This window comes from Podarcis melisellensis (assembly GCF_964234715.1).
Source record: "Podarcis melisellensis genome assembly, chromosome: 6".
In the NCBI taxonomy this organism is placed as follows: Eukaryota; Metazoa; Chordata; class Lepidosauria; order Squamata; family Lacertidae; genus Podarcis; species Podarcis melisellensis.
Window position 1 is genome coordinate 49254918 of NC_138538.1, and position 21735 is coordinate 49276652.

At 42.5% G+C, this 21735-nt stretch overlaps 1 protein-coding gene across 12 annotated transcripts in view; it reads left to right on the forward strand.

The window, feature by feature from the left end:
* The window catches only part of PTPRF (protein tyrosine phosphatase receptor type F), a 462180-nt gene that overhangs the window by 373852 nt on the left and 66593 nt on the right, over positions 1 to 21735 (forward strand). For all 12 annotated transcript variants that reach the window (XM_081916183.1, XM_081916179.1, XM_081916185.1 and 9 more), the window contains 5 exons: positions 999 to 1109; positions 16473 to 16742; positions 18032 to 18613; positions 19002 to 19135; positions 19817 to 19961. In XM_081916183.1, coding sequence (XP_081772309.1) covers positions 999 to 1109; positions 16473 to 16742; positions 18032 to 18613; positions 19002 to 19135; positions 19817 to 19961 — 1242 coding nt within the window. The remainder of the gene's footprint in view (positions 1 to 998; positions 1110 to 16472; positions 16743 to 18031; positions 18614 to 19001; positions 19136 to 19816; positions 19962 to 21735) is intronic.

A 21735-nucleotide genomic window follows, 5' to 3' on the forward strand; every position in this document is an offset into this window, starting at 1 on the left:
GGCAAATGGAAATGGGTTCAGACTCTGACAAGCAGACAGGTTAATGCTTTTTCTCTTGGTTCAGGTGTGTATGTGTTTCTGAGCAAATGCCCTCTTCTGCCATCTCTGGAATCTCAACTTCTGGAAGAACCAAGAAAGTCTTTGCTACACAGGAAGTATGGAGGTTCTGATCTAGCAATGTGACATCAAGGCTACTTCTACATTCACCCTTTGCTTATTTTCCCCTTCACCATTGTCATCCTTACTTCCTCCACAAACTAGATGCAGCCCATTTTAAATGATTTCCAGAGGAAACAACTGGACAGGGTTCAGCACTCATCTATGATGGACGAGATAAGGAACAAGAATGCTATTCAAGCCGTATTTGTCCCTAATGTGGGTTGGGCTGATTTCAGGTTTAAATTGGATTTAACACAAGTTGTACCATTTTCTGATGCTGACTTATTAATTGTATTGATGGTTGTATTGAGGTCTTTATCATAAAGGAGTAGTCTTCAGAAGCAGAGATGCAAAGGACTTCTCAGGGTACAATCTTGTAATCCTTTTGGTTTGTAGGTTTCTAAGGTTCTGTTATTCGTACTTTATGGGGAAGTGAAGGTTTAATTTTAGAGAATCGAATTGATAAATAAAGGAAAGAGAGTAGTGCACCAAGATGCAAATTGGTTGTGTGAAGATGGTATTTGTTGTGATATTTCAACGAATAAACCTGAATTCTTTTGAAAGTTTCTGTGCTTGGTAGAAATGGATGTATTCTGTAAGAAGTGAATTGAAAAGGTATCAGTAACTGTTTGCCTGTGCAGCTATAAAAACTGGACACAGCAGGTGCTTTTTAGCAACACCAAGTGAAAGTGGTGTTTGGTGGACCCTCTGAGAAGTGCCATGCCACACATTTACCAGAAACCCTTTGTGTCCTAAGTTAGGGACACAGAGCAAAAATTTACATGTTTTGTAAATATATTATTGTAACCAATATTGTCTGTGTTCTATTTTCCACATAGGAGCTCTACAGATTGAGAACAGTGAAGAGTCAGACCAAGGCAAATATGAATGTGTCGCCACGAACAGTGCTGGGACCCGTTACTCTGCTCCAGCCAACCTTTATGTGCGAGGTAAAGTTGGAGAAGGCAAACTTCCATCCCTTTCTACCTTCTCTTCCGTGTCTACACCTTCTCTAATGACACATGAGACGTTGCAGTGAGAGGTTACCTTTATGATGTATTGTAAATGATGAAACCTAAATGCCCAACCAGTCACTGAGTTCAAGTCTTGGAAAGTCAATTCTTGCCACCATTTTTTTCTTTATTTCATTTTTTTTGCCAGAGATTCTTTAATGGTCAGACTGGTTAAACCACTGTCATAAAGGGGGCAGAAGTTCATGTTTAATTATTTGTATATTTTGTTAAACAAAAGCATGTTGGGGGGCTTTGTGAAATTAGTGGGTCTCTCTTTTTCTCACTGCCACCCTTTTTGGGGAGGGTTTATTTATTTATTTTAATGAGATAAAGCTTTGAGCATTCATTTCATAAGCTTGACTTGTTCTCTTGCAGGTGAGTTGGTGCATCATGTTGACTCTGGAATAGCATGTTAGTTTCCATAAGCTCTCTTGGTCAACACCTTGTCAGCAACGGGGATTATTGCAGAAGCTATTACAATAGCTTCCATTCCTGCTGAGAATCAGCTTCAGTTTGTTACATGAAGCCACTTTGCCAGGCTGTTTTCTTAACTTGTTATTATTCCCAGATCTCAAAGTCTTTTCACTCACTACGTTAAATTTGATACAGAATTTTGTGTTTGGAGAGCAAAGAGTTTGGTACTTTATTAAAAGCTGATGAGTTTTCTGTTCTGTTTTACATGGGGACAATGTGTGTTCTCCTTGGCCAGACCTTGTATTAGCCAGGGATATTAATGTAAGACACCCCTTGGAGGTGTGTTTTGGTACTTACATAACAGTGGGAAAGAAGAAGAGTGTCAGTTTGGTGCCTTTGACTGGTTGGCAGTTAAACTCATATATTATTCCTTCTTAGGTCCTGGATCTCAATAACTACCCATTTAGAAATACTGTTTCCATCTTCATTCCTTCCTCTGTCTTTTCTCTTTTCTCTCTTTCTCTGTCTCTCCACTTGACCGTTGCTTCCTAATACTCATGCACACGCCTTTTATTTGTGGGGTGGAGGGGAGCTGCCTTAACCAAGCTAAGGAAGAGTTATTCCCAGGAGAAGCCAAAATGACTTACTGTGTGATTGCTTCTAGGTCTCTCGGTTACTCTCATTGTGTTCAGCACTCATTTTCTACAGGTGCCGTTTCATCTTGCAGAACAATTTCAACATACAAATCTGTACGATGCTGAAGTTTCAGATAGTCTCAGAACTCTTTATCTGTGCAGCAGAAATGCCCATTTCTCAAGCATAATGTGCTTATTATTGACCTTATATACCCTGTACTTTGTGTGTGTGTGTGTGTGTGTGTGTGTGTGTGTGTAGTCAGCTCTAGTAAAAATAATGTTATATCCAGAGTAAAGGGAGGGTGTTTGTTTGAACATATTTCATGTTTACATTGTTGTGTAAATTTTTGGACATTCTTAATCACTTTCGCTTTTCCCCCCCAAGTATCTTTCTCTGTGTCAAGCCTTTCCGAAAAAGCTTGGGAAGGCTAATGTTTCACCTGAATACACAGCTTGCCAAGGCAAAGAAACCTCACCTTTAAACCTGGCTGATTCCCTGTTTGTTGAGACTTTCTTTATTTAGCTAGAGAACTCCCCTTAGATTCTAAGGAGTGCAGTAAACTGTGACCCCAGGTTTGATGCGAAGAGCAGGTTGTTCAGCTAGCTGGCTGGCTCTCTCTGGAGATAAGGTGACACAAGCCAAGCTTCTAGTAAGGTTCTGTTTCTAGCCCTGTGTGTGAGGCTCATTTTCTATTAACTGTTGTATTTCTCAGGCATAAATTTCGAAACAAGCCTCTTTTTATTGCGTATAATCTTTACAAGGTTGGACTCCAAGCTGCAGGATTGAGATAAAGCCCCATAGTATATAAAAGACAGGTTACTACATAAATTGTCCCCTGTGGAGGTTTGCCATATGCACTGTTTCTCGGACTATATTTGTGCAGGCGGCTTCATTTTATAGAACAAAATAGACACCCTAACCAGCCCAGTGAAAGGCTTTCACCATTCCTTTGGCTCCCAATCCATTGCTAAAGCAGGAGGCTACTTCCCTTGTTTGAGAAAACAGACCAGGATGTATGCACAAATAATATCCACATGTTATATTACTGAAACCATACAAGTTTCATGTCACTAGAGGCAAGGAATACTGTAGCCACGATGACCCCTTCTTGCTTGCAAAGTGTCCTAAGGTAGGGTTGGTTTGCATCAGGGGATGGAGTATTCAGTTTTCCCACTGCTGTTCCTGTGTGGGTGTGTATATGCGCGTGCACATACACACACACACACAGCTGCTTTTATCCCAAACAAGGTTCTGGATTCCTGGTAACTTTGAAATCACAGGTCTGGACCCTCACAAACGAAAAGATGAGGGTTGCAGTTTCAAGGGAAAGTGGCTGGTAAAGGAAGGTTAAGAATCACTTTTACTCCTTCCCCTTTACTCCTCCTCCTCCCTCCTTGCACTGCATCCCCTTGCAACAGCACTTTGCAAGGGAGGAGGAGGAACCATTCAGGGGTTTGTTACCCATAGCTGCAACATAACATGTAGCTTGTCCCTTACCCTTGTTCAGATGTGCATCCAAAGAGTTAGAAGCATCCTACAGTGTGTGGTCTCTGTGTAGCTCTGAGAAGAGTAAATGGCAAGCCACAGTAATCTGTGTAGCTGGCGCCACCAATGCCATATAGTTTTCTGTGTGTATAATATAACCTGCATGTATAATAACCGAGCACTTTTCCTTAGTGCTCATATCATTTTCATAACTCCTCTCAATAATCCTTACACTCTGTAAAATAGACCACTACCAGTATCCACATACTGCAAATTAGGGAGTGAAACTGAGAGAGACCTGCTTATTGGGAGCAAATCATAACTGAGCTCTTTGAACTGGGTACTTCCTCTCTCTTAGACCACACCTTTAACCACTTCCCTACATCAACTAATCTTGTGTACATGGGGGTAAACAGTCAGTGGGAAAAGGAGATAATTCTTTCCATTAATAAAATATAGCATGCATGTGAGCTGAGGGATGGTCTGAGTAGCTGTACATAGGCTGAATGTGGTTTGTGGATCTCAGATGGTTGGATTAGCTCTTGCGCATCCTACCAAAATCTTTTTTTCTCTCTCCTAGCAACCTTATAAGTTGAAATGGTTGTCACTTGGCCTCTTCTGCATTTTCCGTCAGTTTTTCCCAACCAGCTTCAGTGGATACAAACTCCAGGGTAGATAATTTGGTTTAGTTATATTCCTCCTGCACATAAAAAAGTTTGCTCTCTGAGCCACATCACTTAAGAGTTCTTGAGTGCTGTAAAACCAAAATAAATTGAGCATCAGCTAAGAGTTTACATCTCTGTGTCATCCAGATTAGGTCAGCCCTGTTAGTAATGCCATTTTGAAGGAATTTTTTTTTATGAACAATAAAATTGCTAATTGAATCAACTATTAAAGTAAAATGTTGACCCACAAAACCAGAGATTGGTTAGGCTGCAATCCTGTACCCACTTATTTACATGGGAGAAAGACCCACTGAATTCAGTGGGAGTTGCTTCTGAGTAAATAGATGGAACTGTTACTACCCATCTGTACGAAAAGCTGATCACATTGTGACTTTTTAAAAAATGTTAAACTTCATAAGCCTTATACAGAAAGGTGCTATGATTAAAAAAAACACCAACTTTATACTGCGATAAGGCATGTCTTGCCCTTTTTCTATGCACAACTAGCTGGTAGGAGTTAGCATGTAAAGATTTTAAATAGGAGTTCTTAAAGATTTTAAATAGGAGTTCTTAAAAATAAATATTAAGCAAGCATACCTGTTTCTTTGTCACAGACTTCTCCAGTATGATGAAATGCATTGTATTGTTAGTTAAATTATAACAGCTATTTCTAAATGGGCATCTATACGTACAAATTGGCATATACAATTTTTAGGCAAACCAGTGCCCTCTTTTGTCCTCTTTTGGGGTGATGGATTTTCTTGTTTGGGTGGGGGTTATTGTACAAGTAGTCACCCTGTTACCACTTTGGCTCTTCTGCAGAGGATAGGAGAATGTGCTATAAGGTTTATACATAAATTATCAAAGTGATCGGGGTACTGGGAGCTTCTCTGACCTTATCAAAGTAATCAGGGTTAGTAGGAGTTTCTCAACCTCTTCATTTACTTTCTGTTTCTCTGTGGAATACTGGGAACAGCATTGTGCTTCTGATTGCTTGTCCAATATCACATTTGTTATTTTGATGCTGTTGCCCCTCATCAAGTGAGACTAGCAGTTGCTGTCAGACTACTGACAGATGGGGCCCATGAAACATGGAACACTTAAGGCCTTTCTTGGCTCCTGTAGGTGATAGCAGAACTTGAGGTTGTGGTGTCAGGTATATTTTGCATATATTGCTCTTTCCATGGAAGATGTAAACTACTGCACTTCTTACTGTCATGCTTTTAAGTCCCAGTGTTCTGAAAAGAGCAGAAGGACTTGCTTCCTGCAGTGCCAGAGATAAGGGATGAAGAGAAGGGCTCTGGGGAGAAAGTGAGCATTCCAATTCACTAGGTGTTGGCATATTTACTGATAAAGCAGGCACAATTTCAACATGAGATGAGGTGTAGCTGCTTCCATCCAGGGTCTTTCCAGAGCAGACTCAGCTGCAGATGTTCATTTCCTATAATCCATTAGTATAAGAAGTGATTAAGAGATAATCCAGCAATTAGTAACAAATTACAGGCCCCAAGATCATTCTTGACTGACGGGCTAGAAAGTTATCTGTTTGTATTAGTGTGCTTCATACGTGAACCTTGCTTACTGTAATCTAAAGTACAAACACATGTGGGCAAACCATTACAGCTTGCCTGGCCTGGGCTTTGTACTGATGAGTTGTATAGCATTGCTGTGCACCTCAGATAGCACAGTCTTCTTTTCATATTGCCTACCTCAGTGTTAGTTCCTTTTTTGTGGAATGCTGGTAATTTTGCAAAGTAGTTGCCTCTATGCAACTACTTTTCACTGGAGTAGTAAAACTATATCTGGGCTGATACATTTCAGACCGCTAGTGGGGTTCACATGATTCAGTGCTCTCTTTCCTATAAAAATATCACTTCCACCTAGAAAACTAAATGTCAAAGGGAAAGATTCTAGCCTAGCCTTCTCTCAGAGAATACTAATTTATTAACGTATAGGAATTATTATTAATATTTTGGCTCCATATTGGCGAATATGTAATCCTCCTATCTGTACTCTGAAGCGGTACAGCCCCAGACACAGGTCTGCTCACCTCATTGAGAAATGTAGGTATGCACTGGGGAACTGAGCCAAAATTCAAACCCACCCAAATTGCTGAACTCCCAAAGATTTGAACCTTTTTTAATAGGAAGGTTATATAGCTGGGATTCTAATCTCTTCATACAGCAGATTAGGTTCAAATAATAGAATCTTACAAACAATCATTTGACTACATATCCAAAGGCGGAACCTTTGGCATCTTCCCATCATCCCCTGAAACAACTGTGGAACTACAAATGTGGTGCAATCCTCCTGTCACACTCAGAAAAGACAAAGTACTTTTTCCATTCACTCCTGGGTGGTGACAAAGGAGTAAGCAGAACCAAAACTATATTTCGACTTTCTGTACTTAACGGCTACTGCAACACACTTCATTCTGGTCCTTGAGCAAAGAGAAATATGCACTGTGGAGTATATCTTAGCTTCCATGGTACTTCTTGGTGCAGTCTGTTTAAGGAGCAGGTAGGTGGCTGCACATCATGAAAACTAGCTGAAATCCCATCCTCTCTCATCCTTGCAAATGAATTACTGATGGAACCAACCATACAGTGTATATCTTTCCCATTAAGGGTTTTAATTGAGAGTGTGTTCTGCCGACAGGCAGTGTTCTCCCCCCCACACCCGCCGTGCCGTTTCCCACCCTTAAAATGTGACTCATAAGCAGTTTCTAACCACCAGAACAGTCTCTGCATTCTCTCAGCAAGGGTTCAATTTCAGACGATTCACCACAGATATTAGCTGCTATAAGGTCATTCCTGCAAAGGAAACAAGGTCTTCCATGCCCTTCAGGGAAACACAACTAACCTCTTACTATCTCTCCTGCAGGAACAAAAACAGGAATGCACTGGATTGCCCTGCTGATTTGGGGTGATCGTTGCTTTGACTTCTTGCCCTCCTTTCTTTCCCAGTTCAGTGCATCAGGGGTCCTGACACAGCAACTGGTTCATACTGCACTAATGTTTCTCTGCTGCTTTTAGCTCTGTTTGGAAAGAGGCTCTTCATGCTTAAAGAATTCCCATTGTTCACCAGGACTGCTTCCTCTGTGTTGAGGAGTGATGGGGCGTGTGTGCAGATACTGAGCTGTGTGAGAGAGGCAGGTGGGGGTTAAAGTGCCTCCGCTACTGTCTGTACAGTTGGAATGGAGCTTGGCACTTGACTGAAAATCCTGTGGTGTCTGAAATGTGGTGGGTATGTCCATGAGTGTGTGCACACTTGTTCTTGCCTGTACTTGACCAGAAGTGGAGGCAGCCTATCCAAATAAACTTGGCTCTTGGTGTTCCCGGGACATGTGCTCCTATATACTGATGGTCTGCTTGTGTGCATCTGGATGAGGAAGAGAAGCTGAATCCAGTGTTCTGTGGCAGGAATGTTTGTGTGTGTGTGCGTGCGCAGTTGCACAGTGGGTAGTCCTGGCCGGTCTCTACCATCATGTCTTGTTGTTTCAGTGCTGTGCAGACACATGCAGCTTGGCCTGTTTTTACTCTCTGTGTTTTTCCTTGTCTTTTTTTATTCCCTTCTCATCTTCATCGCACAATGTCATCAAACAAAACAAACTTTCATCTCTCAGATCCGCGAGAAGGTTGGTCCTTTTCACTTCTTATCCATCTACAGTATGCCACCTCTGATGAGACTTTTCCAGTAGGGGATGGAGAGCCAGCCCTGCAAGGGGAGGGTCTGATGGCCCCTGGCTCTCTGCCAGGCACTGCCATAGCAGGCCTGAATCTGCTTCCTAATTGCTATGTCCTTGCTGACAGCATTGACCACACTGCTTGCATGCCTTTTGTCGCTTGATGTTTAAAATGCACAGACCCTTATCTGCATGCAGTCCATCCCAAAGATTTCCGTGTTTTGAGATGAGAATGGGGTGCATGTACATAGAGAGTAGGCAGCAGAGTGGGTTTTGCCTTAATCTGTTACTTTGTTAGACTCCTGTGTGACCTTTCCTTTTTGTTGAGGAACGCAAAGTACTGATTTGAAGTTTCGGTCAGGGTGGACACCCCTTGCTCACAGTGTAAGCTGCTTGGTATAGAGTAGGAAGAGGAAGGAGCAACTGATAGAGGCACCATAGCTGCCTTTTTAACACATTGAATTCATTCCACATCACACTTGAGTTTGAGATGCTGTGTTCATGATACATACAAAGCACCACTGATGTAATTGAAAAAGCAGAGTTTTTTCATGCTGGATCATTTTTGTTTATAAGATTGATACCTGTATACCTGAAACCCAGGGACTTCATTCTTCCCTGGACAAAGACTCACTCAGCAAGGGCAACAACTGTACTAGAGAAAGGAAGGTGTGCCGTTATCTTACCTGCCTTTCTCTTATTGACAGTGCTGTGTTGCACCAAGATATTAGACAAAAGGTGATTGGTAGACATCAAAATTAGCAGGTGGCTTAAGCTACTCCAATATTTCCATTGAAGTTCAACTTCTGTTCTAAGTCAGGTATTTTCAAAATGGTGCTGAGTATTGAAATTAAGGGAGGATGTTGCCTGGACTTAGCAGTGCCATAACCTGAAGCAATTCCTATTGATATATCAACAGCTTTCTCTGACCCAAGGTAGTATTCCTTTGATGAAAGAAACAGAATCCATAACTTTATAGGCCCTAAAATGACCAATTAATAGAGAATGGTGGATATTGAGAGTTGGGAAATGTCTATGCATTAGTTCTGAAGGGGGATAATGTTCATCCTTCAGTCCACATGCTCTGCTATTGCATCCCTTATGTTCCCACACTTTTTCCTGTGTACCTGTAATGATCATAGGACAGTGACTACCCTATTCTGCATGCCAGGACTTATGGTTGGAGTCTGTACTTTAATAATAATAATAATAATAATAATAATAATAATAATAATAATAATAATTTTTATTTATACCCCACCCTCCCCAGCCAAGGCTGGGCTCAGGGAGGCTAACAAGCAATAATAAAAACAAGTTGAATGAATACAACTTAAAAACAAAATTAAAATACAACATTAAAATATTAAATATTAAAATGTAGCCTCATTGCAGGAGGAGAAAGGAAAAGAAAAAAGAAAGAGGGGGAGGGAATCAAAAAGCACCTACTTTTCCAAGTTACTCTTCTGTTGTTTGTGCTTCTTGTTTAGCACAATAGCACTAAAATACATGAAGCCTGAGACACTGCTATTTGGACATTCCCTTAAACCAAGACTCCTCAATCTGCTACACAGCCATACGAAGTGAACTTCATTAGAATTAGAATTAGAACTTGTTTAATGAGCTGCCATTGCAGTTGTCCCAGAGCTGTTGCTTTTGTTTTCATTTTAGTTCTCTGAATATGCTCCCCTTAACAAGGGGAGAAAGTTTTATTGTTTTCAGACATAAACCAAAGCTTGTTTAGGGCAACATTGCATGTGATCCTGGCAGGAATTGTAGCTGAGAGATAGTGAAACAATCTGAAGCTGCACAGATTCTGTTTGCCTGGCACTTTCATGTCTAAGGTCAAGTAACCTGAAAAAATTAAATCCCTTCTTCCAGTGGAACCACCAGCATATATCAATAGCAAAAGTAGCCTTGATTGACAGATATACGCTTAGGGCTGTTTCATGCATTATGCTTACACCTTCACATATTAAAATCATAAGTGTGACTTCCATTTTCTCCAGTGCACAAATGGGTGTGTTTTATTTTTATTATTAGTTACACTTTGCAAACCATATATAAACATCATTAATGTTATTCACAAGTGTTATGTACACACTTCTCTATAATTCAGCATATCTCAATTTATATGCTTAGAATTCATTTTAAATCCAACTTTTTGTTCCAGTTTCATTAACATATATCATATTCTGCATCTATAAATAAAATTTCTAATTCCTTTAGGTTTCCATTCCATCCAGTTAAGCTTCCATAAAGCTATTTAAAAATCTATCAGAATACTTCATCTAACAAACAGCTTTTCAGTTGTCTTTCTTTCTTTCTTGTTTCAAAGCCACAACCACTAGCCTGTGGAAAACAGGCATTATTTTCACACTATATTCCCAGATGTACATGTTTCCCAACACCCTTGTGAGAAAAAGGCATATATGGAACAGCCCTTGACCAGGATGTTGCTTGGTCCCAGCCCACGAGAAATGTCCCAAAGCTCAAACATTTAACGGGGAGAGATATGTTAGATGCTAAATATTCCAGTGGGATGTTCCAAGCCTTATAATTTGTTTGGCACTGATAATTATATCTTAGTTTTTGTCCCCCCCCCCCCAGCTTTACTTACAACTGTGTACTGTTCACCCATGCATTTAATTATTGCTCTACGATTGCTACCAGGTTATTTATTAAGGAGTTGTTTTATCTTGATATAGCAGCTCTTCTCTCTCCCCCCTTAATGCTGTGTTATTTTCAAAAGTGAATGAATGCAAATTCCAGAGCTGCAGAGTCTGCCTCTCCCTTGCTTTGCTATTAGCGTGTCACCAGGCCGAACCGTGATAGGTCTTTGGCATTGCTCTGCTGTAATGATAGATCCTCTTTTATATGGGGTTGTCAGCGCAAATAATTAGCTCTAAAAGTTATAGCTGAAATATAATCCCAAAATGGCTAGGCCCTGTTTTGGAAATTGTCTATAAAATGTCAGCACTCAGGGATGTATTGGGAACATAAATAGTGAGGCATTGTTTGAGCAGGAGTTTAGACTCTAAATGCATCTTTTTTCCCCTTCCAGTCTTCTCCCTCCTGCTGGTGATTCTGTCAATAGATTGTGAGGCCCTAGGAACTACCTTTCCATCAGGAGATATTGTTTAAAACAGTAATGACAAGTATGAGAAGGGGTGGAGGGGTTATTCAGATCTGATAATTTTTCCAGTTTGCCCACCTTCCAGAAGCAGTTGTGATAAAGCAGAGTAAGATAGAGCCATGGACACTGGACAATACAGGAGGAAGGATTGTTCAGTTTCCCAACAGCATTGCTTTTACCCCAGCGTTCCCACAAAGCCAGAAACAAAACCATACATGTAAGCTGACCCAGGTAGCAAACTTGTGCAGGTGTCAGGAAAATGAGATTTATATTATGGAAGAATTGAGAGAGGAGGCAGTTGTCTTTGGCATGAACAGCTTATTAAAGCAGTTTCGCTACCTGAAGGAGGGGATCAATTTGCATAGTCTCCAGCTCAAAATTAAGATATCTTGAATAAAATGTTTTGCGAAAGACAAAATTATATTGCAATGATGGTTACTACCTTGCCTTTGTTTCTGGATGGTTCTGGCATTTTGTCACAAATAAGAGTGCTAAAAGCTAAATCAAGACTCACAATGTTGAACTTTAATTAATACTCTAGAATCTGGAAACAACTTTTGACAAAGATTAAAATCCCTAAGCACGTCATGGTCCGATGCAATACTTGCAGAAGATGAAGTGGGGTTTGTGTATGAGATTTTAAAGTCAGACTATGAAAAGAGTTGAAGCTTTGTGAGTGACAAAAGCAAATTGCTTATTAAGGAATTTTTAAAAATAACACACCATTGATCCTACTGTCCAAGAGTGCTAACAACAACAACAACAACAGGAATTCATCTTTTACTGTAAATTAATTTTGGCTGGCTGGTGCCTTTCACTTTTAGTGTGACTCTAGCACTCCTTCTGTTATTATTTTCCAGTGGCCTTCTCTTAGCTCTGCTGTAGTAATCAATTAATAGTTGTTAAAACTGCCCAGCTTTTAGCAATTGCTTAGTGCCTGGAGTTTCCCATGATGGAAGTAGAAAAGTGATGGGAGGAGGACTTTTAGTGAGATGACCTCAGTGTTTTTATGAAAGCCGAGAAGCAGCTGCTCTAATCTGAGCTAAGCAGGTTGATTGATCCATGCACATTTATTCTGGATGCAAGGAAGGTGCACGCTAATGCATGCTAAATTATTAACACTTCTCCACCTCCCTTTGTGGTATTGCCTGCATCTCCCCTCCCTACCTTCCAGAATGTGGAGCTGGTCTCTACTGGTGTGTTCTTATCACCTCCACTGCTGTGAGATGGCTCAGAATATGTCACTTACTTTCCACCTTGACTGCCAAATGATTGCCCTGCATGCTCCATTCCGTAGGGAAGCCTGGGGGATTTTCCTCTTTTGTGAGTCATATAGGATGCCATGCTCTGGGATGAATAACAGTGAATTTCATGTTCGATAGTCTGCTGAAATAAACCTTGAACACCATTACCCATAGACCTTTACAATAGTTTCCCCCATGTGGTTTCTTCCAAAATCACCAAGTTGCTCACTTCTGCTTTATCTAAAAGGAGTTTACAGAAAACAAAACAAAAAAACTGACAAATTCTACTGAGAAAAGAAGTCATGATAGTGTGAATGATACTGGAAATATTTAGGAGGCATCTACTCTCGTTTGGTCCTTGTGATTTGCTTTGTAAATTGGAAGAGGATTTCTGCAGATTCCTGCGATTGGTGGGAATGGATCTGCCTTAATTATTGATTGTCATGCCAGAGGCAGGAGAAAGATTGGAGCCTAGTGGAAGCTAGAACCATATGCATGCTTGGGGATGCTGTGTAAGCAACCTTCACTAGTTCTGCTCTGCCAGAATGTTCTAATGCTGATTGACAGCTGTGCTTCACATCCCACTGGACTCTGCCCACAAAGAAGCTGCCAATTACCCAGGAATGCTATACTGCTGCTAGGTTGGAATCCACCTCCTTTGTAACCTTCCCAGGCATTCTTTCTAGATTATAATCCAACCTGGATTGACAGTAGCATCTCTAAGCCCATCTGTTCCTGTTTTATTGACATTTTAAGATCTCAGTGTGTAGTTTAATAGCCAAGGAAAGACTAGATAGAAGGGAGGTTGCCTCCCACTCGCTAGTAAGGCACACAACTGAGCCTCCATTGATCACCTTGCCTCTGTTCTTCCCCTCTACATAATGAGAACTACAGTTTGATTTGCAGCACATCTGAAGAGTATTTGCAACCAGACTGGAAGAGAGAAACCACCAAAGTGATGCTACAGAGGCAGGCACAGCATAAGGGCAACAAACACTGGATACTGTCTGAGTCTTCACAGCCTTAGTGTGGGAGCTGCTCCTGCCACCACCCCTTCTGACCAGCAGAAACAATCTATTCTGCTTGCACAGTGCAGTACTTAGGCAACGTATTGTGGCTGGAGGACAATTTGTTGAGGCTAGGTCATTAATAGGGCAACCTAGGGCAGGAAGAAGGCAAGCATTTTTTTGGAAATGAAACAGTGGAAACTGAGTGAAGAACTAAGGCAGCAGCCTCACTTTTGCACCTTTGTGCCCTGTAACCAATCTCGAACTGTTGCTGCATCAACGTACCAATAGGAAAGAAAAGGTTCATCAGCTTAGTGTCTGTGTTGGCCTTAGGGAGATGCATATCTCTGCTCAGTCATAAGAGTGACATTTGGCTGAGTCGTCTTGTGGAATCAGAAGTGCTCTGATTTCCGATCCTCTTTTTGAGTAACCTACCCCTGGGGAAGGGGCTTGCCTACAGCCTTTCTTCAAATCGGCTTGGTTTTGTGTGGAGATGGGGGGGGGGGAGAGATTTTCATTGCCATTCATCCTGTGGCTAGGCTAGAAGAGACCCCTCTCTGATACATTGTCGAGTAACCTTTTCTCTTCCCCTGCCGCTAGAATAGTAAACAGCAGCTTTCAAAAAGGGCGAGAGGTTTTCTCGATAGCTCTTTGCTGAATGAACTAAAGCGCTTATCGGCAGATTCACAAGCCGTGTTCTTTCTTCCCAAGCATGGTCTTGACAGGTCTTTTTACGGCCACAAAGGAGATAGCTGGGGTCTGATGTCTGAGAGATATGTCAGGGAATGCTGTTCTGGTGGAGATTCACTCTAATTCTAACCACTGCTCAAGCATGCACCTGAAGGTGGCTTAGGTAATCGGAGGTAGTTGTAGGAGTATCTTGCTTGGTTCTCACTGGAGTGGATGGCAGAGGTGGTTTCTGCATGCTACTGAATTCTTTCAGCCCTTCTGCATGAATTCCTTCCAGTCTCATTCCTGTTCCTCGTGCTTGCCTATCTGTGCATTTCAACCTTCCCACCCTTGTTTTTTGTCAAGATTTTATGTAGCAGCAGCTTTCCCATACCTGGCCTCTTTCCTGTCTGGCGCATGTCAAGTCAATTAATTATTGCCGTGCACGAGCCTGTTTTTGTTACTACTCAAGCTTGCTTTTCTTTGAGACCAGTTTGGTTGGTGAGCGGGTGGGAAGTTGGTTGGTCCCTGGAATAAAACACAACAAATGAACAAACCTCTTCATGTACTGGCTCAATACCATGTTCATTGTGGGGGGGAGAACAAGTCCTGCCTCTTGCCGATCAGAACCAGGCTGCGTTGGACAACCACCCCATCATGTTGATCCATTGCCATGTCCATTAAATACCAGGGTATTCTCATAACTCTGTTAGAGCACTGATTTGCTTTAATTTCTGTCTTGTTTGGGGGTGCACTCCCCTGTCAGGCAGGGAGCAAGCCTTTCACTGGTGACCATGCACACAATTATTGATCTGAGATTGAACAATTGATTAAAAGGAACAACCCACTAGATTATAGATTTAGACATTTGATAACATGCACATTATCATTATGGGAGGGCCCCTTAAAAAAAGCTGGTGAGGAGCTGATGAGCTCTGCTTTGTCACTGTTGACAGCATTGTCTAATTTATCCCCAAACCCTCACTCTGTTGTACATTCTAATGTGGGGGCTTCTGTGTTCAGTCTATTTCTGTGAGTCTGCTGGTTTGGGAATGAATCATCAAAGAGAGCTCAAGCGAAATTTGATTAGGGGAAGTGTCAGGCTGAGCCGAGTCTTGTCAGCCTGTCTGTCAGCAGCTGCCCCTTTTCTAACGAGATTTTGTGGTGCTGGAGATGACGCAGGAGGCGGCCCAGCATGAGGCAGTCCCAGTGGGCTTTAGCCCCTGAGCAGGTCTCTCCCATCTTGCTAACAAATAGTCCACCCCACTGCTTTCCAGCTAACCCTGTCCCTCTGCATTGCAGCTCTTCACTACTCTGCCAGCCCTGACTCTGTGGACTGGAGAGGCTGTGATATTAAATGTGTAGTGACATCTCCATTCCAGAAAAGCAGGCTTCCCAGAAGAGACACATTGCACCCTCCCTCCCACACTTTTAATTTTTTATTTTATTGTATGTATTTGAAATGAGTTTGCCCAGAGGAGACAAAGATTTACTATGTTCAGTTGTGTTCCTCTATCCCTCCTTAAATTGGCCCATAACACTGGCCTTAAAGAAGGGTCCTGATTTCTCAGCGTCATTTCCCTGACTGATGTGTGTACAGCAAACAGCTGGGGCACTTTAGCCCATCTAATGGTTTGTCTACAAAATAACCCAAGTGAGACTTTTATATGAATAGATGCTGTGTGATGAAATAAGGAGTGTTCTTTCTCCTGGAGCACATTCCCAATGGGAGAGAAGACCCTGTCACCCAGGCCCTCTGCTGTCACTTGGATCTGATCTCCTGTCTATTAGGATGAAGCTCCTACCCAGCAAGGTGTTCTGATCCGGCTGTGAGGTGCCCCAGGCTCACTGCTGAATCTTGCACAGGAACACTGTTTTAGCTAGCAGTAATGCATGCAGTAATTTAAAAATAAAACCCTGTAGCTGCCCCTGCAAGATAGGTTTGTCCTGCAGGTTGCTTTGCTGTGAAACCTACCAGTAGTAGCTTATTCCACCTTGCAGAGGTTCTGCACACCCTATGGACAGGGAGTGAACATATTTTCTAATTAGTGGATACATTTGAAACAAGGAGACATTTTAGAGTCCGTAATGTAACTTAGTTGAGAGAACAATAATGGTGGCAGTCCTATAGTTGAGCTCCTGCCGAAAACACCAGTGGCTCAAAGGGAGAACCTTGGGTATGAAATTTGGCAGAGCAGTGAACAGCTCTTGTTCAGAATTCTTTTTTTCTTTTCTTCTTTTCTGGATTGATTTGCTACTACTTAGGAGAAATGTTGATCCTTCCCCCACCCCTTGGGTATGGAGCAAGTGAATATCAATGGTCTAGGCTGTGACCCTACTAGTTGTCTATTCCTTGTTTCAGTGCGGCGAGTGTCCCCTCGATTTTCAATCCCTCCAAGTAACCATGAGGTGATGCCTGGAGGGAGCGTGAATCTCACATGTGTAGCAGTGGGGTCCCCAATGCCCTACGTGAAGTGGATTGTTGGAGACGTGGAGCTGACGAAAGAAGATGACATGCCAATGGGCAGGAATGTTTTAGAGTTGACCAACATCACACAGTCGGCCAACTACACTTGCGAAGCCATGTCCTCACTGGGGGTAATCCATGCAACAGCTCAGATCACTGTCAAAGGTAAGAATGGTATCCTATACCTCTGCATGGTACCAGGTAGCAGAATGGGGTACACTTGTGACATAAGCCCTACTCAGTCATTATTGGTGTGAATGGGGAACCTGAGTACAAAGATGCTGTGGAGCCTCACCATTAGCCCTGTCCCCATTGTTGCACAGGTCTTTCCAGCTTCTCGTATGTTCACGGCAAACATCTGTAGCAGGGAGTCTGCTGTACATGTGTAGACTTTTAAGACACATCACGTGTGCCTCCCCCCCACCCCACCCCGTCTCTGTTACCCAACATTTATCTCCCAGGGTTTTCTTATTTGTTTTCTTGTAAAATAGAGGCTTACTTACAGTGCATAAATGGAATGGCCAAACATCAGAATTATAGAGCAAGTCTCTGGGAGAAATAATAAGGCCTCTCCACTGTCATTCAAGAGCCCTGCCCAAGAGCTAATATTTGTTTGGTTTGTGCATGTATCTGGATGGTGTGAAATGGCATCCAGGACAGCACATCTCTGTCAGGTCACTTGAAAAAGCTTTGTGGGAGCACCTGTCTTTCAGTTCTGTTACCTTACTAAACATCCTATAACCTAATGTGATTTCAGTATTTACATTAATACAGCTCCAGAGGGTGATCATTATGGAAGTCAGGGAGTCTCTCAATCTTTTCTTCATGATCATAAATGTTTTCCTTGTGCCTAGCCAGTACATAGAAGGATCCCAAGATAGTAGAACACAGTACTGATCACAAATTTATCTTTTTTGGATAAATGGCTGATGTGATCAGTTGTGCTAGAGTAGTTCTGCTTTCTTGTTAATGCTGGGAACTTTCATAACAGGATTGGCTTCCTTAATATCCCACCACAAAAATATGCTTGCCACAAGTCCCTGCAGTCCGCATATTCTTGCTGTTGCAGCAACAGTAGACATGGAACTACTTTTGCCCCGGTATACTTTCCGAAAAGGCCATGAACCTGGCTTCCTAAAGTGTACCTCAGCTGAATAACCCTTTCTGCTTTAGAAAACCTGACTTGGTTCCTTGTTTAAATTACCTTTATTTAGCCAGCTGCCAGCAAGTGCTTTGAGCACATCTAATAACATGATTGCTGTGTTTACTCTTCCATTAAGAAGCACTTCAAGCAATATATGGTAATGTGTAATATAAAAATGTACGTTCTTGACTATGAAATGATTTCTGCCTTTAAAGGAAAATGTTAGCAAGCATCTAAGCCTCCTTTATAGCTCTGCATATTACAGCATTTGCACTAATCAAATTACTGACATTGTGCTTTTTGCTTTCAGCTCTTCCAAAACCTCCAATGGAGCCATTAGTAACGGAGACGACAGCTACCAGTGTGACTCTCACCTGGGACTCAGGAAATGCTGACCCTATCTCCTACTATGTCATCCAATATAAGTCCAAGTCATTAGAGGGCACTTTCCGAGAAGTAGATGGTGTGGCAACCACCCGCTATAGCATTGGTGGCCTAAGCCCCTTCTCAGAATATGAGTTCCGCATTATTGCTGTAAACAACATTGGCAGGAGTCCCCCTAGTGAGTTGGTGGATGCACGGACAGGAGAGCAAGCTCCATCAAGCCCACCCCTCAAAGTGAAGGCACGGATGCTGAGTTCCAGCACCATGCTGGTCCAATGGGAACAACCTGAAGAGCCCAATGGGATGATCCGTGGCTATAGAGTGTACTACACCATTGATCCCCACCTACCACTCAGCAAGTGGCAGAAACACAACACTGATGATCATCATCTCACCACTGTAGGAAGTTTGATAAATGGGGCCACCTATAGTATTCGTGTCTTGGCTTTCACCTCAGTAGGAGATGGACCCCCTTCTGATGCCATCCAGATAAAAGCCCAACAGGGTGGTATGTATGTTTTGTGTGAGCTCTATTCCTTCTCTGTCCTACTGTTTCCAAGAGCTAATATTTTGAGCTGAGGTTGAGGTGTGATCCAGAGACTTTAGGGATTTGGTAGGCAATTTGACCTTTTCAAATAGGTGTTCCAGCAGCACTCTGTTGCCAGCGTAGTTAACAGTTGACTTAAGCATAGTTGTGGATACTTTGGTTAATCACTAGTTTGAGAAAGAACATAGTTGTCTTTGTTTGAACCTGGAGCTTAGGAGAATGTGTTAAGATTGTGTTTATGACAATGCTGTTGTTGAAGTGCGTTGATGATAGGGCTTGCACCTTGAAATTTTCTAAAGCTGCTCTGGAGTCCCCTCCCACAACTGACTCTTGTTTTATTGGTTTCCAGTTCCATCTCAGCCAGCTGATTTCCAAGCTGAGGCAGAGTCTGACACACGGATCATGCTGACCTGGCAGCCAGCACCTCAAGAACGTGTCACCAAGTATGAGTTGGTGTATTGGGAAGAGACAGATGGGATCCAGGTGAGGGACAACATGACCCATTGGTGGTTAAAGACCTATGCCAAAGTAGCCTATGGGTATGGGGCACTTATTTTTATATCTGTTGGAGTTAGGCCCAGTATGATTGTTGTGGGAAATGGCATTTGCATGACTAGATATTTGTGCATCTGTGAGAATTCTGCAATCCAAATCCCATTGGATTATGAACCTATACCAGAGTCTCACCTCCCTATGATAGCTGCAAGAGCTCCTGCTCCTGCAAGAGCAACAGTAAGTTTTATTGCCACATAATAGTAGGATCAGGTCCCAGAGGTTATCTGGCCTTGAGCTATTAGGTGGTAGCTCTGAAGTGAAGACCTATCACAGCTTGTCTTCTATATATGCTAATTTACTCGCACTTATGTCAACACATACTTCATTAGCCAAAAGCATGCAGTGTCTGGGAAATGAAAGTGATTTTTTTCTCACGGCTGTAATGAGAATGCACAACATCTGTGGGGAAGTGAAATCATCTCCTTTAAATAATGGCTTTCAGGGTTACATAGGATGAGCATAGATTGCTCTATTGCATGATTCCTAGTATGCAGTACTGGTAGGCATCCACAGCCAAGAGTCCAATACTCAGGTGTCAATAGCTATGTTATTCCCTCCCTCCCCCCCCCCATCTGAGTAAAAGAAAAACTTGCCTCTTGCCTTTTCTAGCATAAGGTGGACTTTGACCAGACCTCATCATATGCACTCGAAGGGCTCAAGCCGGACACACTCTACAAGTTCCAGCTGGCAGCCCGCTCTGAGCTGGGCCTAGGGGTCTATACCCCAGTTTTGGAAGCTCGAACAGCACAGTCCAGTAAGTGTCTCTGTTTGGTTGAGAGTGAGTGAGGGACAAAATCTTATTGCACTTTTGTATGAGAGTTAATGGAGAGGTTGGAACCAGTAGCAAGAGAAATGTGGAGAGGACAGGCCAGCTGTGGCTCTGATGCAGGGGCCATTTCCCAGGGTAAGTCTTGTCCCATTGTCCTTCAGTCCATGCTTTCCCCTTTCAACAGGTGGACTCACAGATATGCTGGGCAAAGGGAATAGGTGGGAGAAGCTGATGAGATTTATTCCCTGTATCTCTGTGAGTTTACTGGCACATCCTCTTCCCCATGCAATTCAGTTGTAGTGGGTGTTTGATATCTGCACCTCGTGCATGCACCTTCCTGCTGTGCATGTACCTCATACCCCAGTCAGAGACACCATTGCTCGCCTTTTCCCTGCCCCTTCCAGACAATCATCTCTGTACAAGAGGAGGGATGCACACATTGCATTACTGCTACACCGCAGGCATTTGCAAGCCTGGAAGAATTAACTTGGGGGGGTGGTGGGATCTTTGCAAGTAGATTGAATGATTAATAGCTTCTTAAGGGGATGTGTGCTGAGTGAGGTGTGTGGTGCATGTGGATGCTTGACTTTTATGGAGTGGAAGGAGGAAGAAGACTGCTGCGTGGGTTTTGCTCCAAGGCTTTGAAGGCTTGAGGCAAACAGTGAAGTAAGTCAGAAGGCCAGATAAAGAGGTGACCCAAGCTGGATCACTTTCATTCTCTTCTGAGCCCATGTGCTGGTGGAGTAGGAGACCAATGCACCTTTATTGGCAGCTCAAAGTGCTGCACATAAGCAGATTAAAGCTATCAAAGAGCTCTGAGATAAGCTTGTTTTCACTAACGATTTTGGGGCTTGCTTTTATGCAAAAAGCATTAAAGGGGAAAAGTGAGACATTTTCATTTGTGCCATCTGTCAAGGATTTAGTGGCTGTGTGGGGCAAGCAATAGCGGAGGCAGCAGCCGCCCTCTCTGTGTGGAGCCAGAGAGTGCCTGGGATGAATCAGGGTGGGGAAGAGCTGCTCCACTTATGATTGGAATGACCTTTCCTCCTTTCATTAGCACATCAATCATAAGAATTCCAACAGTCCTGTTTAACTTGCTCTTTAGCTAATGGGATCTTGGTGCCAGGACGATTGGACAAAAATATATGAAACAATATTCAGAGGGAGGCATCATAAATATTTTACATTGGGGGACACAAACTGAATGTGGATACTATTAATTGTTCTGTTAGCAGCTACTGATGGAGCATGTGTACTGATATGCCTTGTTAGTATGATGGCTGGGCAAGTGCCCAGTCATGGCCTAACAGACAAATATCAGAAGCAAATAGTAATGCAGATATCTCCAACCTGTGACTCATGCATAGCTCTGTGTAGCTGGGCCATGTTAGGAGTCTGTGCAAAGAATTTAAAGTCCAGCAATTAAAGGAAGGCTAATCCTGATGTTGTGCCATTTTAGCCATTCATGGATTCTAGTCCACAGGTAAAGGAATAAACCTCTCTTCACACCTCCCAGGTGAGGGGTGAAGGCATGTAGTTCCAAAGCACGTTTCCCTATGAAATGTAACATTTGGAGCATGAATTAAGTGGCTATGATCACTGGGAAACCTGTTCTAATGAGCCTATCGGTAGGAATTCTAAAACTTACCTTTCCTTGAACAATGTCTGAAAACAGCTTTTTTTGCAGACCTGAAGTGTTGTGAGAAACCTGTAGAATCCAAGTTTCTGCTAATTGATGGAAAAGTTAAGGGGATTGCAT